This window comes from Ictalurus punctatus, chromosome 12 (genome assembly GCF_001660625.3).
Source record: "Ictalurus punctatus breed USDA103 chromosome 12, Coco_2.0, whole genome shotgun sequence".
Lineage (NCBI taxonomy): Eukaryota > Metazoa > Chordata > Actinopteri > Siluriformes > Ictaluridae > Ictalurus > Ictalurus punctatus.
In genome coordinates, this window is record NC_030427.2 from 30,751,308 (window position 1) to 30,778,821 (window position 27,514).

Genomic DNA, 27,514 nt, shown 5'->3' on the forward strand with positions numbered 1-27,514 from the left:
GCTACTATGTTTATTTCTGATGCTGTGAGCAACCATGTTGATTTTATGTCGATCAGTATATGGGGAAGTTGAGAAGACAAGTTAACGAGTAGGAATTTCAAATTGAGGGGGTGTTTTATTTTATAGTGCTGTTTCATATGACAAGAAGAAGGGGTCATTACATTATACAGTAACACTTCTACCTACGGTAGATCATGCAATCTATTGAGGATATTTAAAAGAATCATCATTTGCTCTAGATGGTGCTGTTACTCATTTTGCGCATATGCATTTTCCATCATAATACAAAAAAAAAGTTGCTTGGAATAAATTCCATAATATTTCAACTGAATTATATAAAAACGACAACAAAAAAATCGGTCATAAATTAAAAACAAAACTCAAGATTTTATTTCAACCTGTTTGGATCTAATGTGTTTTGTTTGATCGAAAATTCAGGATTCAGGCTGTAATAAGTGAACAAAATATTACTATACACATGTAAATAATGTTTATTAAATTAATTTGTACTGAGGGGGTCTGTGGAGTTAAAGAGACCCCTGGATACAAAAAGATTGAAAACCCTTGTAATATGGTAGCAAATGCATCTATTATTATTATTATTATTATTATTATTATTAATAATAATAATAATAATAATAATAATAATAATAATAATCGTAATAATCGTAATAATAAGAGATAGAACAGGAAATGGCAAATTTAGTAAAGTGGAAACTTTAACAGGATCAAAAGTAAATAATAAGGGCTAGTGAAATAATTAAATCCAGAAATAAAGACTGTATAAATGACTGTTTTATGTCTGTATTATTGTACAGTAAACTCCAGAGAAAGAGATCACAGTGTCTACCACACAGCTGTATCTCCATGAAGAGTGACATGTCTATGGATCCTCCTTGTAAATTTAAAAGTGGAGTCGTCTCACCTATACACAGGTAACATCCCATAGTTCACATATCTAAAGTCACTGCAGAGAGGAAGGCTGTGTTGCACAGCTCTTAATTCAGTCCTGCTAAATGGTTCAGTGGAAAGAGTGTCAATATTTATTCAGGTAAAAATGTCATACGGTTGCTGAAAATGAGCAGTGTAAAAACATTGTTGATTTCTATTAAAATCCCGGCAGATAGATCATTGTTAATTGTTCGCGTCTCCAAGAAGAGTGACGTGTCTGAGTATTTCTTTAAAATTTACTGGAAGATGGAAACCCTCTATATGAACACAGGAAAGGATTATTTCCCATTAATCACATAACTGGCATTACAGCATAGACTAATTACTTTATTCATTATTAATAATGATCAACATTTTTCTTGGCCCAAGAAAAAACCCTCTCGCTTCACAAAAAAGTAGGTGGACTGATTACTAAACTGCCCCTACGTGTTCTGGATTGACCTCCCATCTACGAGTGTAATTCTGAATAAAGTCATATGTGTGAATCTTCCTGACAGATTTAAAATAAATGGATCTGCATTTGTATCTATTTAAAGGGTCATGAATCTTCCTTCTTTCAGCTCAAGTCTATCTCACAATGTTTTTGAAAAATGAAACTTAGATGGGTGTGGATGGTGTAGGCTCAAATTTAGCCTATTACCCAAAAACATTTAAAATTCGACTTAGAAGCCAATACTCACATCTACCTCTGAGACCAGTTGGAGATAGAAAAAATACACCAGCCGTGAGTGAGAAGAAGCAAGGGTCCAGCTTTATTGTTCCGTTCCATTCCACCACACGAGATACACACCGATGAGAATTCTCAAAAGTGATCCCCATACCCTGAGCTTAAGCTCCAGTATTTATACTGTATTTACACACTAAATAACCCATATGTTTCAAGAAGACTATGATCTCACTACCAATAGGGTTAAAAAAGAGCTCATTTACCTTACTCTTATGTTCCAGAAAAGGCCTATTTCACTTACACATAGAATTGAAACCAGGGGTTTTAATTTACACACAAAATCAGAACCCAGGCATTTCTAATAACCCAGAAAATAAAAACCCAGAGTTTCTAGTTACTCAGAGGATCAGAAACCAGAAGTTTCAGTTACCTTAGGGCGTCAGAAAGTAGAATTTTCAGTTACCTTAGGGCATCAGAAACTTCACTTTTCAATTACCCAGAGGATAGAACGTGGACAAGACTAAACAACCTAGAGGGACCTTGGTCTTATCGTTATCTCGAGGGGGGAGGGGGGGGGGGGCAGTTTGACCCAGCCACCCTTATAACTGGCTCTCTTCATGGTTCTCTTAAAATTAAGGCCTTCCTTGCGAGACGAGAATCTTCACCATCTGAATCATGAGTAAGTTATATTTTCCTGTATTTCTAGTTTTTATTTTCAGATTTACTCTATATCTCTTATTATATATGCTGCTTGAAAAACCGGTTTACTGTACTTCCTACTTCTTAATAGCATTTTTATAAAAAGTATATATATACTTTTTATTATAAGACATTACCCTTATAATATCTTAATATTCCTTTATTATTCTTATAAAGTTATAATAGTATGTGTGAGAGAGATGGTGTGTGTGTGTGTGTGTGTGTGTGTGTGTGTGTGTGTGTGTGTGTGTGTGTGTGTGTGGGTGTGTGTGTGTTTTAGCACTCCAGCTCGTACACTTCTTTCGACTTTTTGACTAACAACCCATAAAGATCTTTAAAGTGTAATTCCAATTTGTCAATGTCCGCCTAATCCCGCTTCTATGTGTTTAGGTGCCCGTCTTTTCTTCTTCTCTCCTTTGCTGTATGCTAGGTCTCCCTTATGTTTATTTTATGACATTTTTTATCCACAACAATGGCTGTGCGAAGAAGGGGTGGGAGTGGGTGTGCCAGGGAACGGCGGGGGAGGAAGGGGGGGCCTTCAGAACACACACAATAAAGATGGATAGTGACAAAGTTTGCAGTGGCAGCAGTAAGCATGGCTCTGACGTCTCCTCCTGAATCCCCAGGGTTAAATGGACACACAATATGTAGCGGTGCAGGTCCTCTGCCCTATCTATTTGAAGCATTAACCCCTGGCATGATTATGGAGGAAAACATAAAACAAAACTGGAGGCAGTGCGGGTAGGAGAAGTGTCGGAATGTTAGCTAGCTAATAGGCTTGAGCGTTTCACGAATAAATGGGGGAAGGCTCTTCTCTTTGACACGGACTCTCGTTGTATAGTTTTGCATGCGATGGCTCGTCGGCCCCCGTGGAGCTTTAAGCAGTTTAATTAGTTCAAAAGTCAGAAGTCCACCTTTCTCCAATTCTCTCTCCCGAAAAATCACACTCGAACTCTTACACCACTGAAAGAAACACTTGCGACCCATTTGAACACCTCTCATCTACTACATCTGTAGGAAAGCACCACTTGCTGTCACGAATAATTAAGAAACAGCATCTTCTCATAGGATAAGTACGTGCAGGCTCATGTATAATTATGTGACACCGATGCGTCATCGATGTACTATAGTACATTGCCATGTCACTGCCTGTGATGTGTGACACAACGAGATTTTAAGCCCGGAAAGACAAAAATAGTGCGAAAAAAGATGAAAAATTAACCAGTTGTCTCCTACAGTTAAACTTAACGGATGCTAAGATTCTTTTATGATGTGTGACACAAAAACCTCAGGAAAAATTAGTTTAGTGTTTCATGACGCTTTAAAACGCATTATCTGTATGTTCTATGAATAATGAATAGAATATTAAAATTCTGTTACAACCCTTATGACCTTTATAGGGGAAAAAATAGACCCCTACAATTCCACAATGTCCCTTATTGTCACTGTGTTATTTGAAAGTTAATGCACTCAAATGATTGAAGTATTGTGGTACAATTAGGGCTAAAGTTTAGACTATGGTATTAAAGTGATGAAGGTCTTTAACAGCTACAGTTTTTATTCCCAGTGTTCTACAGAAGTCAGGAGACAGAAAAGAAAAGATCATCATCACAGCTACAGGGTAAGATCAAACCCAACAACATGACTGTGACACTGACGCGCTGATATTATAAACATCTCTGCTGTTATTTCCTGCAGAGTGATTAGATTATAGAACACATACTGTAGAATAAGGCAAATACACAGTGAGAACATCATAAAGAATGGTTATCTGTGGTAACAGTCAGAAAAAAGTGTGATCTTAAACTCTAATAATTAGACCCCATGTCTCACCATGTCTTCCTACTTCACCCTGTCACAGACACGACCCAGAACCTGCTGCTGTAAATGACTTCCAGAAAAAGTTCAAATTAAATCTGGTGAAGAAGTTTCAGTGTTTAAATGGAGTGATGATAAACCCGGAAAACCGAACACTCCTGAATGAGATCTACACAGAGCTCTACATCACAGAGGGAGACAGTGGAGACGTCAATAAAGAACATGAGGTGAGACAGATCGAGGCAGCATCCAGGAGAACAACAACAGAGGAAACACCAATCAAATGCAACGACATCTTTAAGCCATTGTCTGATCAAGACGAACCCATCAGAACTGTGCTGACAAAGGGAGTCGCTGGCATTGGAAAAACAGTTTCTGTGCAGAAGTTCATTCTGGACTGGGCTGAAGGGGAAGTAAATCAGGACGTCCAGCTCGTATTTCCACTTCCTTTCAGAGAGCTGAATTTGATGAAGGACCAGAAACTGAGTCTGATGGATCTCCTTCATGTCTGTTTTAAGGAGACAAAAGAAACAGAAATGTCCAGTTTGGAAAAGGTTCTGTTCATTTTTGACGGATTGGACGAGTATCGTTTTCCTCTGGATTTCCAGAACACAGAGAGAGTGTGTGATGTGACTGAATCAGCATCAGTGCATGTGCTGCTGATAAACCTGATCAAAGGGAATCTGCTTCCCTCTGCTCTCATCTGGATCACCTCCCGACCAGCAGCAGCTGATCAAATCCCCTCTGAGTGTGTCCATCGAGTCACAGAGGTACGAGGGTTCAATGACCCACAGAAGGAGGAGTACTTCAGGAAGAGGATCAGTGATCAGAGCCTGGCCAATAACATCATCACACACCTGAAGTCATTAAGAAGCCTCTACATCATGTGCCACATCCCAGTCTTCTGCTGGATTTCAGCCACTGTTCTAGAGAGAATGTTGGATGAAGCAGAGAGTGGAGAGATGCCCAAGACTCTGACTCAAATGTACACACATTTCCTCATCATTCAGACAAACATCATAAGAGAAAAGTACTCGAAGAAGCAGGAGAGTGATAAAGAAATGCTTCTCAAACTGGGACAACTGGCTTTTCAGCAGCTGATGAAAGGCAACCTGATCTTCTATGAGGAAGACCTGAGAGAGTGTGGCATTGATGTGAGAGAAGCAGCAGTGTACTCAGGTGTGTGTACTCAGATCTTCAGAGAGGAGTTTGGGCTTCACCAGAGTAAAGTGTACTGCTTTGTTCATCTGAGCATTCAGGAGCATCTCGCAGCTCTGTACGTGCATCTGACATTCATGAAGGAAAAGAGAAATGTTCTTGTACAGAGTCGGGTCTTTAAGACAATTTCAGATGTCCACAAGAATGCTATAGATCAGGCCTTAGAATGTCAGACTGGACATCTGGATCTTTTCCTCCGCTTTCTTCTGGGTCTCTCACTGGAGTCCAATCAGAAACTCTTACATGCCTTAGTAACACATACAGAAGGTAGCTCCCAGAGCAAAGAAGAAACGGTTCAGTACATCAAAAAGAAGATCAGTGAAGATCTTCCTACAGAGAAATCCATCAATCTGTTCCACTGTCTGAATGAACTGGGTGATAATTCTCTAGTGATGGAAATCCAACGCTACCTGAAATCTGGAAAACAAAGAAACCTCACTTCTTCACAGTGGTCTGCTCTGGTGTTTGTCTTACTGACATCACAGCAGGAGCTGGACAAATTTGACCTGAGTAAATATGCTAATACAAAGAAGATAACCGCTTTGGCTCTTCTAAAGGTGATGCCTGTGATTACAGCATCCAGTAAAGCAAGGTAAGTAAAGCTGGATAGAACTGTTCTGGTGTTAGAAAGTTAGACCCTGAAAGCACTGTGACAAAATATGAGGTGTTGTATCCTTGCACGATACAAGGATGTGTCGATGCAAATTAATGCATAAAGCCAGCAATTAAGAAAAAAAAAAGCCTTCTTAATTGAAATGTTCTTCATGTAGGAAACTACATGAAGAGAGGAAAAAAAGAAAACAATAAACATAAACTGGTATGAATCAAGTTGCACAGATGTTGAAAGCTTGGAAAAAGAGGTGGGTTTTGAGATGGGCTTTAAATAAGGAGAATGACTAGGATTGACAGAGTTTGAGGCAGGGAGTTCCAGAGTGCAATTTTAGAGAAGGCTCAGTCTCTGAAGCTGTGTAGGTTGTGTAGGGGGCAGAGTTATTGAGGGCGTTGTAAGTGAGCAGAATGATTTTGAAGGCGATACTATACTTCATGGGGAGCCAATGAATGTAATAGTAACTCTTTTACAAATATTGTCTACACCAGGTGTTGCATTTCATGATTTGGAGTCAATTATTAAATTACACTAAAGGCCAACACTCTAATAATTTCTGGATAGTTTTTAGACGTGGGTCATGAATGTAGTAGATGGGGTCAATTTTAACCAGCGTTTCAGTACTGTATGATGTGATCCCACTTACTCTGTACAGTGGAGCATGCATTATGCTACTTCCCTGAACTCTAGATATAAAATGTACATTATGTGCTTCCTAATAGCAAATCTACTCTGGACTGGTTTAAAATTATTCATTGCATATTTGTTTGGGCTGAATGAAACAAGGCAGCGGTCAGTATTTGGCCTATGGATGTTAATGTTGACATATGTACGTTGGTGCCTGTTTTACAGGTAATTAGTTGGCATTCTGTGTGAAAAACCCTGCATGTTGTATCCAAAACTGGTGTTAGTAAACATGCAGTTTTCCAAACTGGACAGTTGGAAGTTTTCAGCTGACAGGAGTAGAACCTGGTGTGCTCTTCTGCTGTTTTAGCCCATCCACATCAAGTTTGATGTTGTGCATTCTCAAATGCTTTTCTGCTCACCACGGTTGTAAAGAGTGGGGTTGTTTTTTTGAGTTACTATATCCTTCCTATCATCTGGTTATCCTCCTCTGATCTGTCTCATCAGCAAGGTGTTTCAGACTGCAGACCATCTGCACACAGAACGTTATTTTTCTTTTCTACCATTATGTTTAAGCTCTAGAGACTGTTGTGTCTGAAAATCGCCCAACAATAAATGAGTGTAAGAGTTCATTCACTTATTTTAGGACTAAATAACTTGCACTAGTGTTAGTTCATTATGTATTATATTCTTTCCTTCAGCATTCAGCACGCAACACTTAAAGAGAAACATTGTGAAGCTTTGGCCTCTGTACTCAGCTCGGAATCCTCCAGACTAAGAGAACTGGATCTGTCCTGGAGTAAACTAGGAGACTCGGGAGTGCAGTGGCTCTCTGCTGGACTGAAAAATCCTCACTGTAAACTGGAGGCACTAAGGTAAGATCATCTCTCTGAAAGTCACAATAACTCCTACACAAGTCATAATACAAATCATCACAGCAAATATCAGTTGCAAAACAATACTACATTCAGGAAAAATATATTAGCAATTAGGTAATAAAGATTTCTTATTCAGGATTATTTACGTAATTAATGAAGAAAATTAAAATACATTTATACAGTTACAATACAAATAAAAAGAAAGTTACATGAAACCTGACTCATACTCGTACCTTACTCTTGATAAATCTCAATAACAATGTTAACATTGGAGAGACAGCAATAATAAAAACATGTCAGGGGCCAAGCATACTCTAATCAGAATAATCCAGAGATCCGTAAGCCTCAAAATTAGTAGCTGGTTTTAAACACTGATTAAAATAAATGTACAATATATTTCTTGCACACAAAAATGCTTTTAGCATAAGCTGATGTAAATGATTTATACTTTTTTTTTTTTTAATTTATTATTAAGGATAACATTAAACTAAAATAAATTAATTACTTATTCAGTTGTATTCAGGTAGTGTTTGAGTAAATTAGCCTATTACTGTTAACCTGAGGTGACGTACATTTAAATATTGTAAACTTTTGCACATAAGGGTGAACCGTATGTTACAACCTTTCTCTGGAAACATTTGGAGGGAATTTACTGTTAAAGTTGAGCGCGACTTCATAAAGTTCCAGCTGAAGTGAGCTGTGTGTCCTGAACCGATTCAATGCAATTTAATTTTATTTGTATAACACTTTTTACAACGGACTTTCTCAAAGCAGCTTTACAGAAATATATAAACCTGTATAAAATCTGTAACCTGTGTTATGTTTCTTAACTGATAGTATGTAGAGTGTGTCTATAAGTCTAGTAGAGAACTATCTGTGATTCATTCTCTCCCTCTCTCTCTCTAAAGTTCTATGGTCCCTCAGCTGTTCTCTGTTCAGCTTCGGCTACTGATGGTTTGATTTCGCACACAATAGAGTAAACTAAATATAACACTCAGTATGATTATTGTTTGTACTGCTTATTTAAAAATAAACAGGTGATATTAAATCCTCATGTTATTCTTTCATTTTTAAAGTAAGTATTAAACCAAGATGAAAATGTGTTCATGAAGAGTGTGTCATTGTGTCTCTGCAGGTTGTGTGGTTTTGGTGTCTCAGATGAAGGCTGTGCTGCTCTGGCTTCAGCTCTGAGATCAAACCCCTCACCCCTGAGAGAACTGGATCTGTCTGTGAATAAACTAGGAGACTCAGGAGTGAAGAGTCTCTCTGCTGGACTGGAGGATCCTCACTGTAAACTGGAGATACTGAAGTAAGGTCATCTCTCTGAGAGTCACATGACCTGCTCCTCAGTAAGACACATTCTCTAATAGTGAGACTGAAGCAGAGGTATTAGGTTCATCATCAATGTCCTGAGGAGGAAGATAAGGGTGTGTCTCGATCAATTCCCTAGGTCGTGAGTAAATGTGTACATGAGTTGGGGCATTGGTAAGGACCCTGGCTCACTACACATTGGGACACTGATAACTCAGTTTCCAGCACCATGACAACATACTCCCATTGTAAAATGTCACCACTGGCATTTATCAACAGGCAGGACTAATATCTTTCTGACATTATATGACACATACATTTCTTAGCTTCATCACAGCACACGGTTATTGTCATGGTATTTCAAGCAGGATCGTAGTCTAGCTAATGAATTTTTCATATACCATTAAACTTCTTAAATGTCGTTAGACTCAAACAAATCCGTATGTACAACATCAAATAAAGTTAAAAATCGGTAATGTAAGAAATCATTTGAGAGCCACAGCAACGATAACAAGCTACTTATGGTTGTACATGAAGTTTAGCTGAGAGTTTGTCCCCATTTTTAATTAATTTTTTGAGCTTAGAGGAAAATATCACATCATTTCCAGTAAGGGATCATAGTGAGCATTGATGAACCCTGGTTTTTGTGGTGCAAAACAGATGAAAATGTGTTGATGAAGAGTGTGTCATTGTGTCTCTGCAGGTTGCAGTATTGTGATATCTCAGGTGAAGGCTGTGCTGCTCTGACTTCAGCTCTGAGATCAAACCCCTCACACCTGAGAGAACTGGATCTGTCTAGGAATAAACTAGGAGACTCAGGAGTGAAGTGTCTCTCTGCTGTACTGGAGAATCCTCACTGTAAACTGGAGAACCTGAGGTAAGATCATCTCTCTGAGAGTCACATGACCTGCTCCTCAGTAAGACACATTCTCTAATAGTGAGACTGAAGCAGAGGTTTTAGGTTCATCATCAATGTCCTGAGGAGGAAGATTGTTTCTTTTCACTGCACACTGATGATCTGTCACAGAGTCTTTGGGAAAGATGTAGATTTATGGCATTTAACAGATGCCCTTGTCTAAAGTGACTTACATTTGTCTAATGTATACAACTGAGTAGTTGAGGGTTAAGGGCCGTGCTCAATAGTCCAGCAGTGGCAGCTTGGCGGTGCTGGAATTTTAACTCTCAACCCTCTGATCAGTGGTCCAACATCTGAGTTAACATTATCCCCACTGGTGTAAAAATCTTTTATATATTTTCTTTCTTTTCTTTTTTTTGTTACCCTAAAAAAAAATTTTCATGTGGATTTTGCTGGTTGATGTATCACATTTTAAAGTTGGGAAAATATTTGACATGATTTAGCTTGGTTTCATTTTTTTAAATAAAGTGCAATTATTACAGAGGTGTATAGACTTTTTATATCCACTGTATGAGAAGCTGCAATGCAAAATGTGACTTGGTGCAGCTGCAGTGTCTTGCTTTCTTAATGTTTGTGGCAAAAGTTTCAATTAAATTAATATACCATCCATAAGAAAAATATTCATCAAAATCTATACAATATTTTGGAAGTCATGAGAATCAAATCGAAATTAATGTTCCAAAAAGATTACTCCAGATTCACATGCTCATTTTGCTTAATTTTTTTTCTATTTGCGGATTTTTCTGACACTTTTTTTTTTTTTTTTTTTGCTTCTGGAATTTCTCTTTTGCTACAGAAATCTGTTTTTGCTTTTGACTTTTGGCTAATTTTTTTTATGGGGGTGGGTCTTAGAAGAAGGCTTTCACCATAAGTCTCTACTGTCTTATTTTGGAGTGGGAGGTGCTTTGAAAGTTAGCCACACCCACCCTATTAAAGGTGGAGTTGCCTCTGGCCTGGCAGAGTGAACAGAGCCGAGCGTTCAACAGCATGGAATCTGTATTGTAGCTCCATTACAAAGCTCAGAAAATTTGAGTAGCTGCTAAATTGTTTGTAGATACATTCACATGTCTGTTTATCATACAAGTGACTTCATTCCATGCACTTTAGTAGTAGTGACTTTTTATATACCAACTTCTTATTCTGATTTTATTTCCTGTACCATTTTCTCCTTAATATGAAAATGTCTAAAACAAATCCGATAATTCCACATAAAACTTAATATAATATACTTTTAAAATACTCCGTCCATTTTCTGTAACGCTTATCCTACACAGGGAAGGGAGTAGTCTTGAGCCTATCCCAGGGGGCTCGGGGCAGGGTGCCCACCAATTACAGGGCACAATCACACACATTCACACTACAGACAATTTAGAGATGCAAGTCAGCCTACAATGCATGTCTTTGGACTAGGGGAGGAAACTGGAGTACCTGCAGGAAACCCTGTAGGCACAGCGATAATACACAAGCTTCCCACACACAGAGTTTAGGTGGGAACCAAACCCCCAACCCTGGAGGTGTGAGGCAAATATGCTAACCACAAAGCCACAGTGCCCCCCTTCAGAATACTCAATATGAAGAAACTTACTGTTGAACTTGGTACAATTGTCCTGCGAGCTTGGCGTTATATATTATTTCATATGAAATAAGTGTAATGAATTATTCTAATAATCAGAAAACCGCGTAGGAAATTGTATCTGGTGATGTGACTACAGGTGCGAGCTCATAAGACCTGGTCTGTTTAAGGTGAACACAAACTAACTAAATCAAACTAAACCAAAATCAATTGACCAACAGAGGTTTAAGGTAAATGCCTTTTTCTAAGAACCACTCCCCCATTTTACACTTGGTTTACTTACTGTGCATGCTCTTCTGATCTTACCTAGTTTGCTGCATATCTGTTACCACTGCACTGTCAATTTTACATTTACTCTGAGGACTTTTGTTAATGTAGTTATACTTAGAATTACATTAATGCCATTTGGCAGCCGACCTTATCCAGAGCAACTTACAGAAGTGCTCTGAAGTCTCTATCAATAAAAACATCCTTTTTCACTAGGTCATGGACTAAGACTACTAATTCTCATGTCATTCTGAACAATAAAATTATTTTACACACACATCATATTTAAAGTAAGTATTAAAGATGAAAATGTGTTGATGAAAGTGTGTCATTGTGTCTCTGCAGGTTGTGTAAGTGTGATATCTCAGATGAAGGCTGTGCTGCTCTGAGATCAAATGCCTCACACCTGAGAGAATTGGATCTGTCTGGGAATAATCTAGGAGACTCAGGAGTGAAGCGTCTCTCTGCTGGACTGGAGAATCCTCACTGTAAACTGAAGACAGTGAGGTAAGATCATCTCTCTGGGAGTCACATGACCTGCTCCTCAGTAAGACCCATTCTCTAATACCTAGACAGTGGTGGCTCAATGTTTCAGGCAAAGTATGTCTCAGATCAAACCCCTTTACTGAAAAAAATGAGACTAGTCATTCGTCCCTAGTTCCAGTAAATAGATTACAGAGTAAGTTTTTGAAATTTCCGATATACAGCAATTTACTTGAACAGTATTTTGTTTTCCTAAGTGTTTTGATTTAAAATATAATATAATTGACCTTTTAAAAGAACAGTGATGTGATAAATATCTGATTGTTTTGCTATTAGAACTTGTGGAAATTCTCATTTGTTTTAGCTAAATGTTATAACACACACGTCACTCAGAATGAAGAAATGACAGGAAATGAGGTTTCTGTTGGTGCAGAGGCAGTTACCTACTGTTTCCATACAGCTTGATTGTAAAATATTAAAGTCCAGTTTGTGGTTATTAATTCAAATGTTTTTCTTTTATATTTAGGGTGTGACGAACATCTGTGTGTGATGAAAACTCCTGTGTTCCTGCATTTCCATGTTGGGGAATAGACAACACACTTATAAACAGTCACTCTCTTAGTTGTAGCACATTATACCAGAGGCTTTAGTCTGTTTACTTCATTTTTTTTTATGCGTATGCTAGTGTGTGTGCACAGTCGTATGCTTAGCCTTTCAAAGTGTACTCCATTTGACATGTACACAGGCGGTCTACGCATGCGAATTACGACAACCTGCACGACACCTCCTGGCCTACAAGAGTCAGTACAGAGCATTAAACAAGTCTTTTGCTGTGAAGGACCACAACAACACGAAGAACAGTGCTTGAGCAATGTCTCGCCATGATTAGCACCCATATACAAATCCTTATACGCTTTAAGGCTAGAATTATACACATGTGGGTACTTTCTAAACTGCACTCATTTCTGTCTCATTTATTCCGTTTTTTCCTTCAACTTCCTTGAGAATCAATGGCCCTGAGTTACTGTTCCCACCTTGTGGAACAACTAAATATTGTGAAATAAGTAAATGCGCATGTGTGACCTGTGCGTACAAAGTACGTGTGGTTAGAAAAATCCGATTGCGCGCATACAGTATGCGTGTACTCTCCTGATGACTAAATTTGTCACATGTACTGTACGCTGTTCCTAGCGTATGCATAAAAAGTGAAGAATGCTTTCTGCTTAAGAGAAGTAGAAAGTGTGTTCATATCAGACTGCACACAATTCTGCACTGAGGCTTGTTCAGGATCCAGACATGAGGACTGAACAGCTGGAATGGAGAATCTTTATCGATCATAGCACCTCCGTGTGTGTGTGTGTGGTCCTGAAGTTAGAGTGCCACAATCAGACCCTGGAGACATAGCAACCCTCCTGTACATTTAATACCTTATTCATGCTGAATAAAAAATAATAATAATAATAATAATAAATTAATTCCAAGTAGAGCTGCAACAGCTAATCGATAAAAGTCGATTATGGAAATCGTTGTCAACGAATCTCATTCTACGTGTGGAACGGAGTACATTTACTAATTACATTACCTCAGTTCCGAAAACGCGCATTGGAGAGTAAATATTAAAGCAAATGAAGTACACCATGCACTGTGTACTCTGCTGTCTAGTGTATGAATTTTAGGAAGGTAATATAGTCTCAAATGGAACACTAGCAGTTTTTTTTTTTTTTTTACTAACCGGCAGTTCCTAGTCAGTAGCACAGGTCATACACACGTAATGCGATGCCGCAAGCTTTAGCAGATACACAGAGTCACCGATAAAAACAGTAAACTGAAGAAAGTCGATGTCAGCGATACCTTTTATTTTCAACATGACCTCAGTAACCATCAGACGGAGGAGTAATTATCATGTGACTGAGGAAGAAAGTGTGTGACCTCCAAGTCGTCTAAGGCAGGGGAGGATTTTATATTAAACACTGTGGAGGAGATCAAACTTTATAAAGTAGAGTTTGTGTAGCAGGGAAACATGACAGTGATGCATGAGCACAAACTTATGTTTATATCCAAAATGCTGTGTGTAAGGGGATGGGGAAACTGGTGCAAGTTGCTCAAAAGGTTTCATTTAAGTTTATTGTTATTATATGCTGTATTTGCGCACTTGCAGTGCAACTTCTGTCGTTTATTATAACGTAAGTGATGTATTAGTCAGAGGCCGCGTTGCTCCTCATGCGCGGTGTAGACACAGTGATAAACAGTGGGATCCCCCCAATCCGATTAATCCAAAGAAAGAATTGGCCAACTAAACGATTATGAAAATAATCATTAGTTGCCGCCTTAGCGGTGTGTTCATCAGACTGAGGCTGTACAGGATCCAGACATTAACACTTGACAGCTCATTGTTTGCTCCTGCTCCTAACACAGCTGATCTAATGTTTGTAGCTTTATATATTTTATGTTAACTGTAACAGCAGCACATTATCTAAAAACGTGTATAAGTCTGAGCTCCCGTTAACAGGGGTGGGCTTTATCATAAGGCAAAGGTTGGCAATTGCCTTGGGCCACAAGAAACCAAGGGCCCCTAAAACTCTGCATAATCTAAATGGTTAAAGTTTTATTTTTACTTTTAGCTGTACAGATGAGTGGTGCAGATCTCCTACACTGGCCCCAGATGATGCCCCCTGACTAGCTAACATGCTGTCTTGATTGTTTTATATTCTTGATTGTTTAATATAATGTATTATCTTGTCACACTGTTTTTCTGTTTCTGTTTGCCTATTTTACAAATATGATGTGAGATCTGTTCCATTCTATTTCCAATAAATATGCTTAAATAGCATTTATGTTTCTGTATTGTTATATTTTTATGCTAGTAAGTGGTGTTAAAAAGCCTGTGTGTTATGATGGGGCATGGGCTGGGTGTGTTGGTCTGCTCTGGACAAGTCCAGGACCACTTTTTGGTCCCAGTTCACCCCCGATTAGCAAATCCACCAGGGAATGGCTCAAAAAGAAGAAATGTCAGGTTATGGAATGGCCTAGTCAAAGCCCGCATTTTAATCCCATTGAAATGATGTGGGGGGATTTGAAACGGGCAGAACATGCGAAAAAAACATCTTGCAACTGAAAGAATTTGCATGGAAGAGTGGCCCAGCAATCCTGAGTGGACAGTTATGCAAAACACCTACAAGATGTTATTTCTGCTAAAGGGGGCAATACTAGCTTCTGAGGCCAAGGGTGTACTTGGCCTCAGAATATCATATCTATTGATATTTCTGTTGAATAAATGATTGAAAAAGCTAATTTTCCTTCTGGTTTTCTTCAAGTATATCAACTTTATTAATAGTCACTGTTTCATAGATGATCAAATGTTTCTTGTCCAAATATGCCAAAAAAGCCAACAACAAGCCTGAATGTAAGTGCAATTTACCACATTACCACAATTTACCACATTACCACAGGCCTCTCTTGCATCAATAAAGGTCACTGTTCATGACTCCACTATCAGAAAGACAATGAGCAAAAATGGCATCCATGGAAGAGTGGTGAGATGAAAACCACTGCTAACACAGAAGAACATTAAGGCTCATCTGAATTTTGCTCAAACACACCTTGATGATCCTCAAAGCTTTTGTGAGAATGTTTTTGTGAGATTGATGAGTCGAAAGTGGTACTGTTTGGAAGACAGGAGCCCTGTTACATCTGGTGTAAACCAAACACAGAATTCCACAAAAAGAACATACCTATGGTCAAGCACGGTGGAGGAAGTGTGATGGTGTGGGGATGCTTTGCTGCTTCAGGGCCTGGGCAACTTTCAATAATTGAGGGAAACATGAATTCTGCTCTCTACCCTGAAAATCCTAAAGGAGAATGTCTGGTCTTCAGTCTATATGTTGAAACTCAAACGCAACTGGATTATGCAGCAAGACAATGATCCAAAGCATAAGAATAAGTCCTAGTCCTAGAAGTAAATGAAAGACTGAGCTCCAGTTAACGGATGCTTTTGGTTGCAGTTATTGCTGCTAAATTTGGCACAACCAGATTTTAAGTTTAAGGGGGAAATTATTTTTTCACATGGGTGATAGGTGTTGGATAGCTTTTTTGCTTCAATAGAAAAATGTAATTAAATATAAAGTGTATTGTGTACTTACTCAGGTTTCCTTTGTTTTATGCTGTATTTCATTTGAATATCTAAAACTATTTCTTATGAGATATACACACAAAATGAAAGAAATCAGGATGGGTCAGATACTTTTTCACAGCACTGTATAATAAACCTGATTTTTCCCAATTTATTATTATTTTTGTTAAATTAATTTGAAAATTAAAAGTGCTCAACTTTTTACGCCACTTAGTTTTGGAGTTTGTTGTTAGGCTTTGCTCACAATTCTGACTTTGTATCTATTCATGTAGGGGGAAAAAATCATTTTATTAATGTAAATGCCTTCACATGATCTCTTTTGATTATGTTCACATCAGTCTTATTTCTACATCAATATATTAATTTATATTTATAGGATAATGTCTAAATGTAAATTTAAAACGCTTCAATGTGAACTAAAGGTTGTGAGAGTAATACAGTATATTAGCTGAAGACTCCAAGTTTGGGGACACTTTTGATGAACCTCATTTGCATAGAAGGCGGGGTCCTTACTTCCCTTAAATATGATTGGTCAGAATCTCCTGGCGTGTGGGGGTATGTCTAGCTCCACTTTCCTGTACATCACTTATCACGAGAGCTGGCTGATGAAAGAGGATTCATCGCACAAACTCCTGCTCACCTATTTTGTTACATTTTTTTGCTTTTGCTTTAGAGCACTTTCGCATGAAAAATGTGAGTAAATTTTTATATACATACGAAAGACGGTGATTAGAATATTAGACGAGTTTTAGACTGTATATAAAACTGTAATGTTTTATAACACTAGTGAATATTGGAGTCTGTTTTTAAGTTTAACCTGTAAGTAAGTGTGTAATGAAATAAAGTGTCAAATAAGATACGTGATCTGTACTATAGGCTAAATCAGATGTGCATAGTGTTCCTCTCTATATCAGTTTAATGTGGTTTATTTCACCTGTCTAGAGCTCGTACACTGATTTCCCCCCTTTTTTTGTTTGTTTTTTGTTTAGCCGGCATTCTAACACATTTATTTCACCAAAGAAACTCACATTTGAGATAACATAATTATTCTGTCCAGAGACGCATAGATATATTTAAAATAATAATAATAATAAGAAGAATATAAATACATACATACATACATACATACATACATACATACATAAATACATAAATAAATAAATAAATAAATAAATAAATAAATAAATAAAGACTGTACATTTTTATGAGTCTGCCGGCTGCATACATATTTTGATATTTGTACTGGAAATATATAGTATCTTATAATGGATATAAAATGAAAATGCTTCAAAGTGAACTTGAGTGTGAGATGGTGTCATACAGGATGTCACAGACATGCTGAAAATGATCTACAGACCGTGCATTTAAACAGTGCCTCCCCTCGGATGGATTCGTGAACCACGTGATTTGAGAGACATTTTACACCCACTCCAAACTGGTCTAAACCGGTTGCGCAACATCCTGCTCTGTTCATTGCCGTTTTTCTAGAACGTATTCATCGACGTTGTAAGGTTCAGACAGAATGAGGGAGTTATGGGGAATAATAACAGGACGTTGGGTCACACTGTGGATTATGGAGCTGATGAGGAAAAGTGTATCAGGTGTAATAATGAAGAGGAAAAACAAACTGTACGGTGTGATTCAGGAAGACACTGGAGGATAATCTGATCTAGGTAATTCATTATTATTTAATGTTAAATATGTCTGTGTTGTTCTTTGTAAAACATCTCGAAAAGTAAGATACTGTGTTTTGAGATGTGTAAGAAAGGGGTTTCTTTAGATTATATTCTTGAACACTTACAGGCCTGAACACTGAACAGATCCTCAGTTTAACTCTTTCAGTCCCTGATCTCTGGGGGAGATTATTGGTGCTGTAGTAAACTCTGTGCTGCTTTATTACATGGTCTAGTTACATTACAGTGAGGTGTAAAAACCTACAGAGTAACTTCACAGAACTTATCTAATATTTTATTTTTTTTAAAAAAGCATCTAAACAATAACTTCCAGACCTTTTTACCGTTTCGTTCACAACGATTAACATCTCAGTGACGCGTTTACAGAGTCACCACCAATCAACGCAGAATGTCGGGAATCTTCCATATCAATCATTTTCACAAATTAGTCAAAGGTTTCAGGTGTTCAATTAGACACGGAGTGGATGTGTGTGTGTTCGTTCTTCAACATCAGACGTTACACAGATTTATTACAGCGCGGTGGTTACGTAAAGGAACTTTTATTCTGAAATACCCCCCCCCCCTTCCTTCCTGTCTCTCGCGCACGCGCGCACACACCCAAGACCGAGTTAGGACGCTTATTAGTCATCGAGCCTCCGAGAAAAGCAATCAAAGTTTAAAGGTAATCTCAAGCGTCTTGTTTTGAATTAAAGTCGTGCTCTAGGAGTCTGGTCTCTAAACCCGGACCTTCATGTTACTGCTTTAATAGAATATAAGACTTTTCTCTGCTCCGGTTCTGTTTCCATTTACAGTCCTGATACAGAACCGCTCACAGGACCGATGTGTAGTATCCATGTGATGTTTTATTACCGTTAATATTATTCATTATCTTTTTGTGGAGGTACAGTTCATTCAAAAGCGTAAAGGTGCGCGTTTACACCAAATACGAGCGCGTGAACTAACATCTTTTATGCTTTTGCATTACATGTGCTTCAAGAAAAACAAACAGTTAGCTAGCTGGCTAGCTAGTTTTCTCTCAGTGCGCTGCTAATCGGCTAATAGTTCTAGCGCAAAACAACCAGCGAGTGCGTGTTTAGCGATTTATAATCAGGAAATAGAAATAGATATATCGGTATGTGGTGGTGTCTCTGAGTGTAAAAAAAAAAAATAGAATTCACTTTAGATACACTTTTAAATGTCAGTAAATCGTCGGGAACGTGTTTGTGAGACAGTGTTCCGGACGCAGTCATTCAGCTAGCCGGGCTAACCGGACACATCACCGACAGGAAAGCAGCACTGGCGTACACAGACGGCGTCAGAAATCTCATACAGTGGGGGAAATAAATCAGTAAATATTCTTGTTGGAAACTGTGTTGGCCAATCAGTGTTAACCATATAGACACGCCATTTGCTTTAGACGTGAAGATAGGGGTATTGTGGTGTGATATCATAATAGCTGGTTAAAATACAAACATAATTTATTGCTTCATCTGCGTTATATCTGCTGCTTTAGAATAGGACCTTTTTCGCAATGATGTCTGAAAACTTCAGCCTTTCCGCAAAGCCGTGTATAAGTACTTCCGTTTGACCTTACGTCGCTATAGTGACATGGGTGGCTCAACTAACTTTCACTTTTGACAGCAAAAGTTTTCTTCCTGCAAAAAAACATTCTGGACAGTCTTGTATAAGATTCACCAGTGTGTATGTGTATCATGTCCTACGGGATGAATGAGAAGTGGTGTGTGGTTGGCCAGCTACCTGCAGCAAAAGCACAAGCGCCTCTTAGCTTAGTTTATGGCCTTAGTGTGTTTAAAGCAAAATAATAATAATGACATACACTCACTTTTTATTGCACTTAAGGAAAATCCTGGTGTAGCTCCCATCAGTGTCACGATCAGGGTCTCAATCACTATGTGTTCGATTGTGACCGGGAGCCGGACCGCTGCTCTTTCCCGGGGCTCTTCACCCAAGATACCAGCTACACTGGGATTGCAACAAAAGTGTTACATTATTATTTATTTAATGTTTTTCATTATAAACCCACTAAGATAAGGTAATAATAATAATAATAATAATAAGCTTTATAAAGTGCCTTTAAAAGCAGCTTCTCAAAGCGCTGTACACAAAATAAGCAGTACACAGAAAAATAAAACATTAAAGTTATAAGAACAATAGTGTTATTATTATTATTATTATTATTATTATTATTATTAATAATAATAATAGTAAAAAGAATACATCAGCAGTTGAATGCAAGTTTTTAAAAAAGTGTGTCTTGAGTAGAGCTTTAAAAATGCCAAAAGTCTGAGTTTCCCCCGAGTTCAGGAGGAAGAGAATTCCAAAGTGAAGGAGCAGAGACAGAAGTCCTGTCACCCATAGATCATAAGTGTGTTTGTGGAACAGTTAAGAGATTACACACTGAGGAGCGCAGTCTGCGATTTGGTGTGTAAGGGATTAATAAACCAGATAAGTATTACGGAGCCAAGCATTTAGTGCCTCATATGTCAACATCATGATCTTAAAATGGACACGGAACCTGACGGGAGCCGGTGTAAGGACTTCAAAACAGGAGTAATATGGTCACATTTCCTGGTTCCCGTCAGGATCCGGGCGGCAGAGTTTTGAACATATTGCAGTTTGTTAATTTTTACAGTTTTAGAAACTCTGGCTAAAACGGAGTTACAGTAATCCAGCCGTGTGACGACAAATGAGTTAATCAGCTTTTCAGCCGCAGAGAAGTTTAGCATTGGGTGCAGTCTAGCTATATTTCTGAGTTGAAAAAAGGATGCCTTCACAATGCTCTGAACAAAAGAATCAAATGTGAGGCCGGTATCGAAAATTACTCCAAGGTTCCTCGTTTTTACTTCGGGTCTCTAGAACAGAGCCATCAACAAACAGAGCCAGTGGACCAGCTTTGAGAATTTGATGATGGGAACCTATAAGTATAACTTCGTTTTTCCCGCTGTTCAGCTACAGAAAGTTATTTTTCATCCATGTTTTTATCTCAGAAATAATTTCAGAAACAAAACATACATCAAGGTTTTCACCAGATTTTGAGTGAATGCAGATTTGGGTATGATCAGAATAAAAGTGATAATCGAGGCCAAGCGATCGCAGCAGATGCCCAAGTGGAGATAGATAGATATTGAAGAGTAGAGGGCCTAGAACCGAACCCTGAGGAACACCAGTGAGCACAGAGCTAGTGTCAGACCTGTAACCACCCACAGAAATAAACTGGGAATGGTCAGTAAAATAGGATTTAAACCAGTTTAAAACTGTCCCAGACACACCAGAAACACTTCCAAGGCAGGTAAGTAAAAGACCATCTTCAACAGTATCGAAAGCAGCTCTACGATCAAGAAGAATAAGAATGGAAGTAGCGCCAGTATCAGAGGCCATCAACAAGTCATAATATGTTTTACCTAACAATACACAATCTATAGTTACCATCAGTAATACTAATACGCAGTAATACAAAAAATAGTTTTTGGCAGACACGTTACAGTGAGAAGAAGCACGGTTTGAATTTCCATCGATGCATTCAAAGTTGAAAATTTGTATCGTCAGTTTCGTGCAACCGATGTTACTTTACTAACTGTTTTATTGGGTAAAATTGTGTGTTTGCTAAATTGCTTAATGCCAATTAATAGGTTACTAAATAGTTCTTAGTCACCTAGAAGCAGCAGTCTACCATTTAATAATGTTGCAGTGTTTTTATGACCAACGCTTCCAGTATTTCCATTGCTTTATTACTTATCAGACAAAGCTTTCAAATATTTAGTTTGCATGCACTTGCAGTGAAATTACAGAGAAACATACAATTATAAATCATAGTAGTATTTACAAGTTAAACAGTAGAAATTGTCACTTCTAGGACAGATTTTTTTGCCACCCCGTGCAGTCAATACAATGATAATGGACAAGAAAACAAATTTCGAACGTAAGAGTCTTCTTTTAAGAGAGATGAGTATCATTTAAATAATAATTGTAATTTTATTTTTGATTATTTATGATCCTCGACAACGGTGCCCCGAATGAACTGCTGGAACACCAAGACAAAAACAAATGCATGCTGGTGATGACGTCAGTAAACCTGTGGCCATGCCGTTTCAATTGACAGACAGAAGTTCAGAAGATAAATTTTATATTAAATTTTTTTTTGTCATTATCGTCATTCTTGCAGTCAAAGAGGGGAAATTAGCTTAGCTATAGTGACTACAAGGCACAACCCCGTTGTCTACGTCAGACTTGTCACTTTATGTTAATAAACCTATTGGCCAATCACTTTTAAGCCTTTCAGTGAAACAGACAACTTTCGTGACCAATTGAAAAGACGTTTAGACACGCCCATACATTTGGACGCGCCCATTACTTGGATCTGCAGAGACCCACACTTGAGTGTACAGACCACTCCTTAATATTCCAAACCGGCTCTGAAACAGATGAGAACCTGGTCTGAAGGAGCTATCTTAGCATCTCAGGACAGTTTGGAGTGATCAGAGAGTTTCTGTAGAACAGTTTCTTCCCTGAAGAAGTCAAACATCTGCTCAACTCCTGCTGCCTCCCAACACACACCTGGACTAATCAAACACCTAACCCAGTATGATGCAAAATATTGCAAATTTGCACCTTACGAAGCTGCATCAGTCACTTTTTATTATGGAACTTGTTTTTGATGCCAATATTGCTGCTATACTTCTACTGCTACAGTACAAGATAGTTTACAGCCCGTGTCCTGTGTATCTATTGATCTGTTCTGTATATTTATTGTCCTGTTGTCTCACACTGTTATGTATTTACACTAATGTCATGGACTAATTAGCATATCATTTTATTCATCATGATCAGGGGCACGTCATATTCGCTCAGTACATATACATTTAAACACCACAGAGAATAGTGTGAGATTATTTTTTTAAAATTATTATAATTAAAGTGTTCTAGTAAGGCATATCCTCTTATATGATGGGTCTTGTTTTTCAGATGACACCGATTCAGGTTAACAAAACTTGTGATGAACTTTACATGGGTGGTGTATACAACTACTCCACATCAACAAATTGCGAGGACGCTGAGATCAGCTGGAAATTGCAGGTGTGAAGTTTGAAGGTTTTTTACTCAGCAGACACTGTGATGCACTGAATGTTGGGGTGAAAAATTATTTTTTTCTTGTTCTTTTCCACATTATGGATGAGCATTATATTGTATGTGCGTTATAGGATGGGACTGTGCTGGGCCATGGAAGATTTTTGACGCGTGATTACTGCGAGAGTGGGATTCGCCAAGTTGTACGGTGTTTTGATCCAAGTTATGTGGTAGGTACATTGTAAATAAATTTAAATTCTGCATGTTCTATTTGTAATGAGAGTTTGATTTATATACAATTAATATTTTTGTCTTTTGCAGATGGAATACACCATTAATGGTATGTCCTACTCTGTGTTTCACTTCTGTACACTACGTGAGATAAAACTGACTAGTATATTTATTATGCAGGAAAAAGAACAAAGTAATTCAGTAATAAGACACATCATGCTAAATATTTTTATTAATAAGTTTGTGTTATTATGAACCACAGTTGTTAACTTTAATGGAGTCAGGTGTGAAATCAGTGCAGTTCAGGACAAAAAGTTTCACTCTTGTGAGAGAAAATAGGCTCACAACAATAAACTAGTCAGAGTGAAAAAGTGAGCTTTAAATTTATAGAGCAGTAAATGCATAATTTTTTTTGTGTGTGTGTGTCTTTTTAGTTCTCAACAGCACTACACCAGCCCCTAAGCCATATGGAAGTGAGTACTTTGTACCATATTTCTGTTGAGATGAAGTATGCTATATTGAGTAGGGTTCTGTGGTATTTATTTATTTTTTTGGTCATGATTTACCGATTTTTAAAATAACTCTAATGGATGGCATTGATGGAAGAAGGCATTGAAAGTAAGGAGAGTAGTGGAGGGAGTGCAGTTAGGACCTGCAGCAATCGAGAGGTCTGAGCAGAATAAAACATGACTCTAATATTTACCTGATGATGAAGGTCTCTAAGGGAACTGACGTGAGAGGAAGTGTCAATACAGTAGCGTCAGTCAGATTACAGCTCAGAGTGAAAGTGTGCTGTTCAGTAATTTTCATAATTCAGTGGAAATATAATGCATATACTTAAAATAAAAATTGTTACTTTGATGAATGGTGCTCAGACTCTCAACAGTGTCCTCCATCATCCCCCCCTTTAGGCAATAATGCGACAGTGACCTCTGGCCTTCCTCGATGTGAGTATATATTCCATGTTCTCTCATTCAGATTAAATACTGAATTATGATCATGTGTGATGTATGTAGTATGACATGCACTGAGGGGATAAAAACATGGTTATTGAGTGAAAGATTTCAGGCATTCTCAGTGCTCAAGTTGGCATTTGAACTGAAATATGAACTAGGGTTGACTGGAGATCATATTTGTGTCTTTTTTTCTTTTCTTTTTAAAGTTCATATCACCACCATCTTTGTCGCGACCATCTTCATCCTAATGTCGCTGGTCATTCTGTTTGTAGTCCTGCGCTACAAAAACCGAAGGTAAATCTGCATCACCCTCAAAATGGTGGAGAAGTCAAAATGCTTTAGTCTCATGACGTTATTTACGCTGTAGTTTATAATTTTAATACTTCTGATTATTAAGATTATTTCTTGTTATGTGGCAAATTAATTGCATAATTTAATCTTTTCCTTTTATTCTGGAAGAATTCTGGTATTTGTTCTATTGGCTGTGATTGTTCGTTAGCGTTAGCTCTGCGGTCCTCCGAATGATTTCATTGACAGTTTTACTTTTGAACATGAGCTTGAATGTGATTAGTTTATTCTGAATACAGTAACTTCCCTGGTTATAAAAGGGTGTGCAAACTTGTGCAACATGATTATCGTAACTTTTTTTTTCCCCTAAAAAAGTTTCTTGTTATATTTTTCTCTTAATTTGTATACTCTGTAATTTCACATAGAGTGGTGGTGGTGGTGGTGGTGGGGGGGGTTGTTTAAAAAAAATATATATTTTATTTAAACAGCACAAAATCTTGCCATTTTAACAGGGGTGTGTAGACTTTTTATATCCACTGATTTTTTAAAATTTTTTATAACTGTATGTAAGAAATGTAAGAACAAAATTTGCACCACTGCAGATCTTACAAAAATTACTAACATTGTAAATTTAATAATGTATAAATATAACAAATATTTATTATTATAATGCATGTAATTATTTAATGAATAATTAATCATAATTGCTGCTGCTGATTTTATAATTCGTTTCAATTTGTAACATGTATGTTAATTATGATAAATATTCTAATATTATGATATTAGAAATGAAGAAGCTCGACCACTCCGACCGCATCCTTACAGTGTAAGAGTTAAACCTTTACGTAGATGAACAGGACTGATGGGGATGAATATTACTAGATGGATGGAGACGATGTGATGGATAAATATATTATTATATAATGAGAGATGAATGTATAAATGTAATGTATGAATGATGTTCTATATTCTTTAATCATTTTATTTCTTTACTGTGTTTTGTCCGTCTGTGATGTGTGCAGAGTCGTCGAGAGCGAGTGAAGATTACGGTTCAACTTCAGAACTTCTGTCCAGTCTGCTTCTGCCTTTTCTACTGTCGCACTTTCCCTACCCTTTTGCATCTGGGACACTTTTTAAATCTACAGTAAAATGAAGTAGTTGCTCTCAGTAATGAAGCTGAGAGCATGGCATTATAGGGCTCCAGATAAAAGTGCCATTTTTAATAATGACAAATTTTTATACTTCAAACATTTTTATACTTTGTAGCAGTATTTTTTTGTGTATGAAAATGTATTTTCATACATATTACTTGGCATGTAAATTACATCTATATTAAGAATATATATTATATTATATTTAAGAAACACTGCATCAATAACACTGCCTATAAGCTGTTCAGAAATTACTGTTATAACTGTAACACTATACTTTTTTTTTTTTTTTTTTTTTTTTTTTTTTTAAAATACAGCCACGTATTTTATTTAACCTAACCCTTTATATGTTGCACAAAACTTTGTCAGGACCAAATAACTTTATATATATATATATATATATATATATAATTTATTATACACATATCAAACCTTCATGCTGGCATTAAGGAATGTATTTATTTATTTAAGGAAATTCCAACTGATATGATGTGCATGTTTTATAAGCTCTGAATGTAGCATTAAATCAGGGGTGTCAAACATGTGGCCTTTTTTCACAGGATGAGCCCGCTAGAGATTGTAATCCAACCCAGCAAATAACTTTAGAAACCACAATCTGGACATTTTTTAAAGCTTATTTTTAATGAGTTGCAGAGTGCACAAAATGTCGATTTCTGCTAAATTGGTCAATAAACAATTTTTTCTGTTCCAACAGACTAAGTATAATCCGATATATACGATGACTGACACCCCTGATTTAAAGCATTAATTTTTCTTTTCTTTAACGCTGTCAATTTATTAGGGTTCTAAATGTCTATAAAGCTTCTCTGTGACCTTGCTAAGTGCCTTTCTTTTATATATGTAACCTGAACTGTTGAACTTTATATCTACGGTGAAAGTGCAGTGTTCTTTTAGTGATTATGTAGCTGTTACTGTAGAATGAGACAATCTGAATAAAAAAACATTTATCTGATTAATTTTTTTATACCACAGTGCAGTTGGATTCTGGATTGTGATTCCAGATTCTGTAAAGCTGGTAAAATTGAATTGAATTGACTGGATAGAGGGTTTTGATTAATTTTCTATAAGAGCAGGTCTCGCAGTTGTGCAGCTGCAAATTGCTTCATGTTTTTTGTCTAGTTTGGTCTCTTATGGAAAAATGACAATATGACGCCATATTGTTACACCCTTAAAAAAACACTGTATGACTTAACATTCCTTGTGTGTCATTTGCTGTCTGTTGTTTCAGAAAGTCCCTATAAAGCACGTCAGAATTATAACATGGTCAGTACTACCGAGTGTCTAATACAGAGAACAATGGGAATTTAATGACTAGTATGAATTCTGTATGTAGCAAGTACACTACATAGAAAAATGCCATATCATGCACTGAATTAAATCACAAATGTCATTATGAAACTAGACGGAAGTGATCTGTGGTGATTAGGTATTTACTCATTTTAACAACAGTAATATTTCTGTAGCCTATCAGCTGTCCTTTCAAAATGTAATAGCATCTGAGGTGGGACTCAGAACCGGTGTCATCTCGATGGCAGCGTGAACAGACTTTTACATAAAAAAGCCCCTTTTCTGAGGAAAAAAAAAACCCAAAACAGATGCCTATCATGTCTTGTTCCTCTTTATTTCTCCTTTCTTTTTCCACTCTTTTCTCTCATTTTCCCTCTTTTTCTTTTCCTCTTTTTCCTTCTTCCCCCTAATCTTTTTCTCTTCTTCTCCCCCCTCAAACAGACTATTGTACCCCAGGTCTGGTCAGGTCGAGAACAGTGTGTGTGTGTGTGTGTGTGGGTCCCCCACCAACATGTAGGTTATCCTTTTCACGGTTGTTGCAGAGCAACAGCTGCAAGTGACCACTACGTTTCACCGTGGAGACGAGTGTCGGTTTGTTTCGAAGCCTCGACACAGTACGGCACATTTGCTGCATCAGTGTTCCACGAAGCCTCGCGCTGACCACCACTAGCTCTGGGAACT

The 27,514-nt window shown here is 37.5% G+C and overlaps 2 protein-coding genes across 8 annotated transcripts in view; both read left to right on the forward strand.

Moving 5' to 3' along the window:
• Nucleotides 1-14,842, forward strand: part of LOC108272815 (uncharacterized) — a 257,124-nt gene extending 242,282 nt beyond the window's left edge. For 2 of the 6 annotated variants that reach the window (XM_053684769.1, XM_053684777.1), the window contains 3 exons: nucleotides 9,477-9,650; nucleotides 11,875-12,036; nucleotides 12,539-14,842. In XM_053684769.1, the coding sequence (XP_053540744.1) occupies nucleotides 9,477-9,650; nucleotides 11,875-12,036; nucleotides 12,539-12,545 (343 nt within the window). In that variant the 3' untranslated portion in view covers nucleotides 12,546-14,842. Of the gene's footprint in view, nucleotides 1-3,884; nucleotides 3,939-4,178; nucleotides 5,946-7,285; nucleotides 7,460-8,597; nucleotides 8,772-9,476; nucleotides 9,651-11,874; nucleotides 12,077-12,538 lie in introns of all 6 variants that reach the window. The other 4 variants (XM_053684764.1, XM_053684776.1, XM_053684771.1 and 1 more) reach the window with 3 other exon arrangements.
• Nucleotides 14,843-16,706: 1,864 nt separating this feature from the next.
• Nucleotides 16,707-26,502, forward strand: LOC124628710 (uncharacterized). 2 transcript variants are annotated; one of them, XM_047158899.2, is made up of 8 exons: nucleotides 16,707-16,834; nucleotides 22,798-22,908; nucleotides 23,034-23,129; nucleotides 23,221-23,239; nucleotides 23,565-23,603; nucleotides 24,042-24,077; nucleotides 24,293-24,380; nucleotides 25,397-26,502. In XM_047158899.2, the coding sequence occupies exons 1-8, from the start codon at nucleotides 16,826-16,828 to the stop codon at nucleotides 25,413-25,415; spliced, it is 417 nt and encodes a 138-aa protein (XP_047014855.2). In that variant the 5' UTR covers nucleotides 16,707-16,825; the 3' UTR covers nucleotides 25,416-26,502. The 2 variants fall into 2 exon arrangements, with proteins under 2 accessions (XP_047014855.2, XP_047014856.2); XM_047158900.2 differs by lacking the exon at nucleotides 16,707-16,834 and adding an exon at nucleotides 17,554-17,814.
• Nucleotides 26,503-27,514: the final 1,012 nt, after the last annotated feature.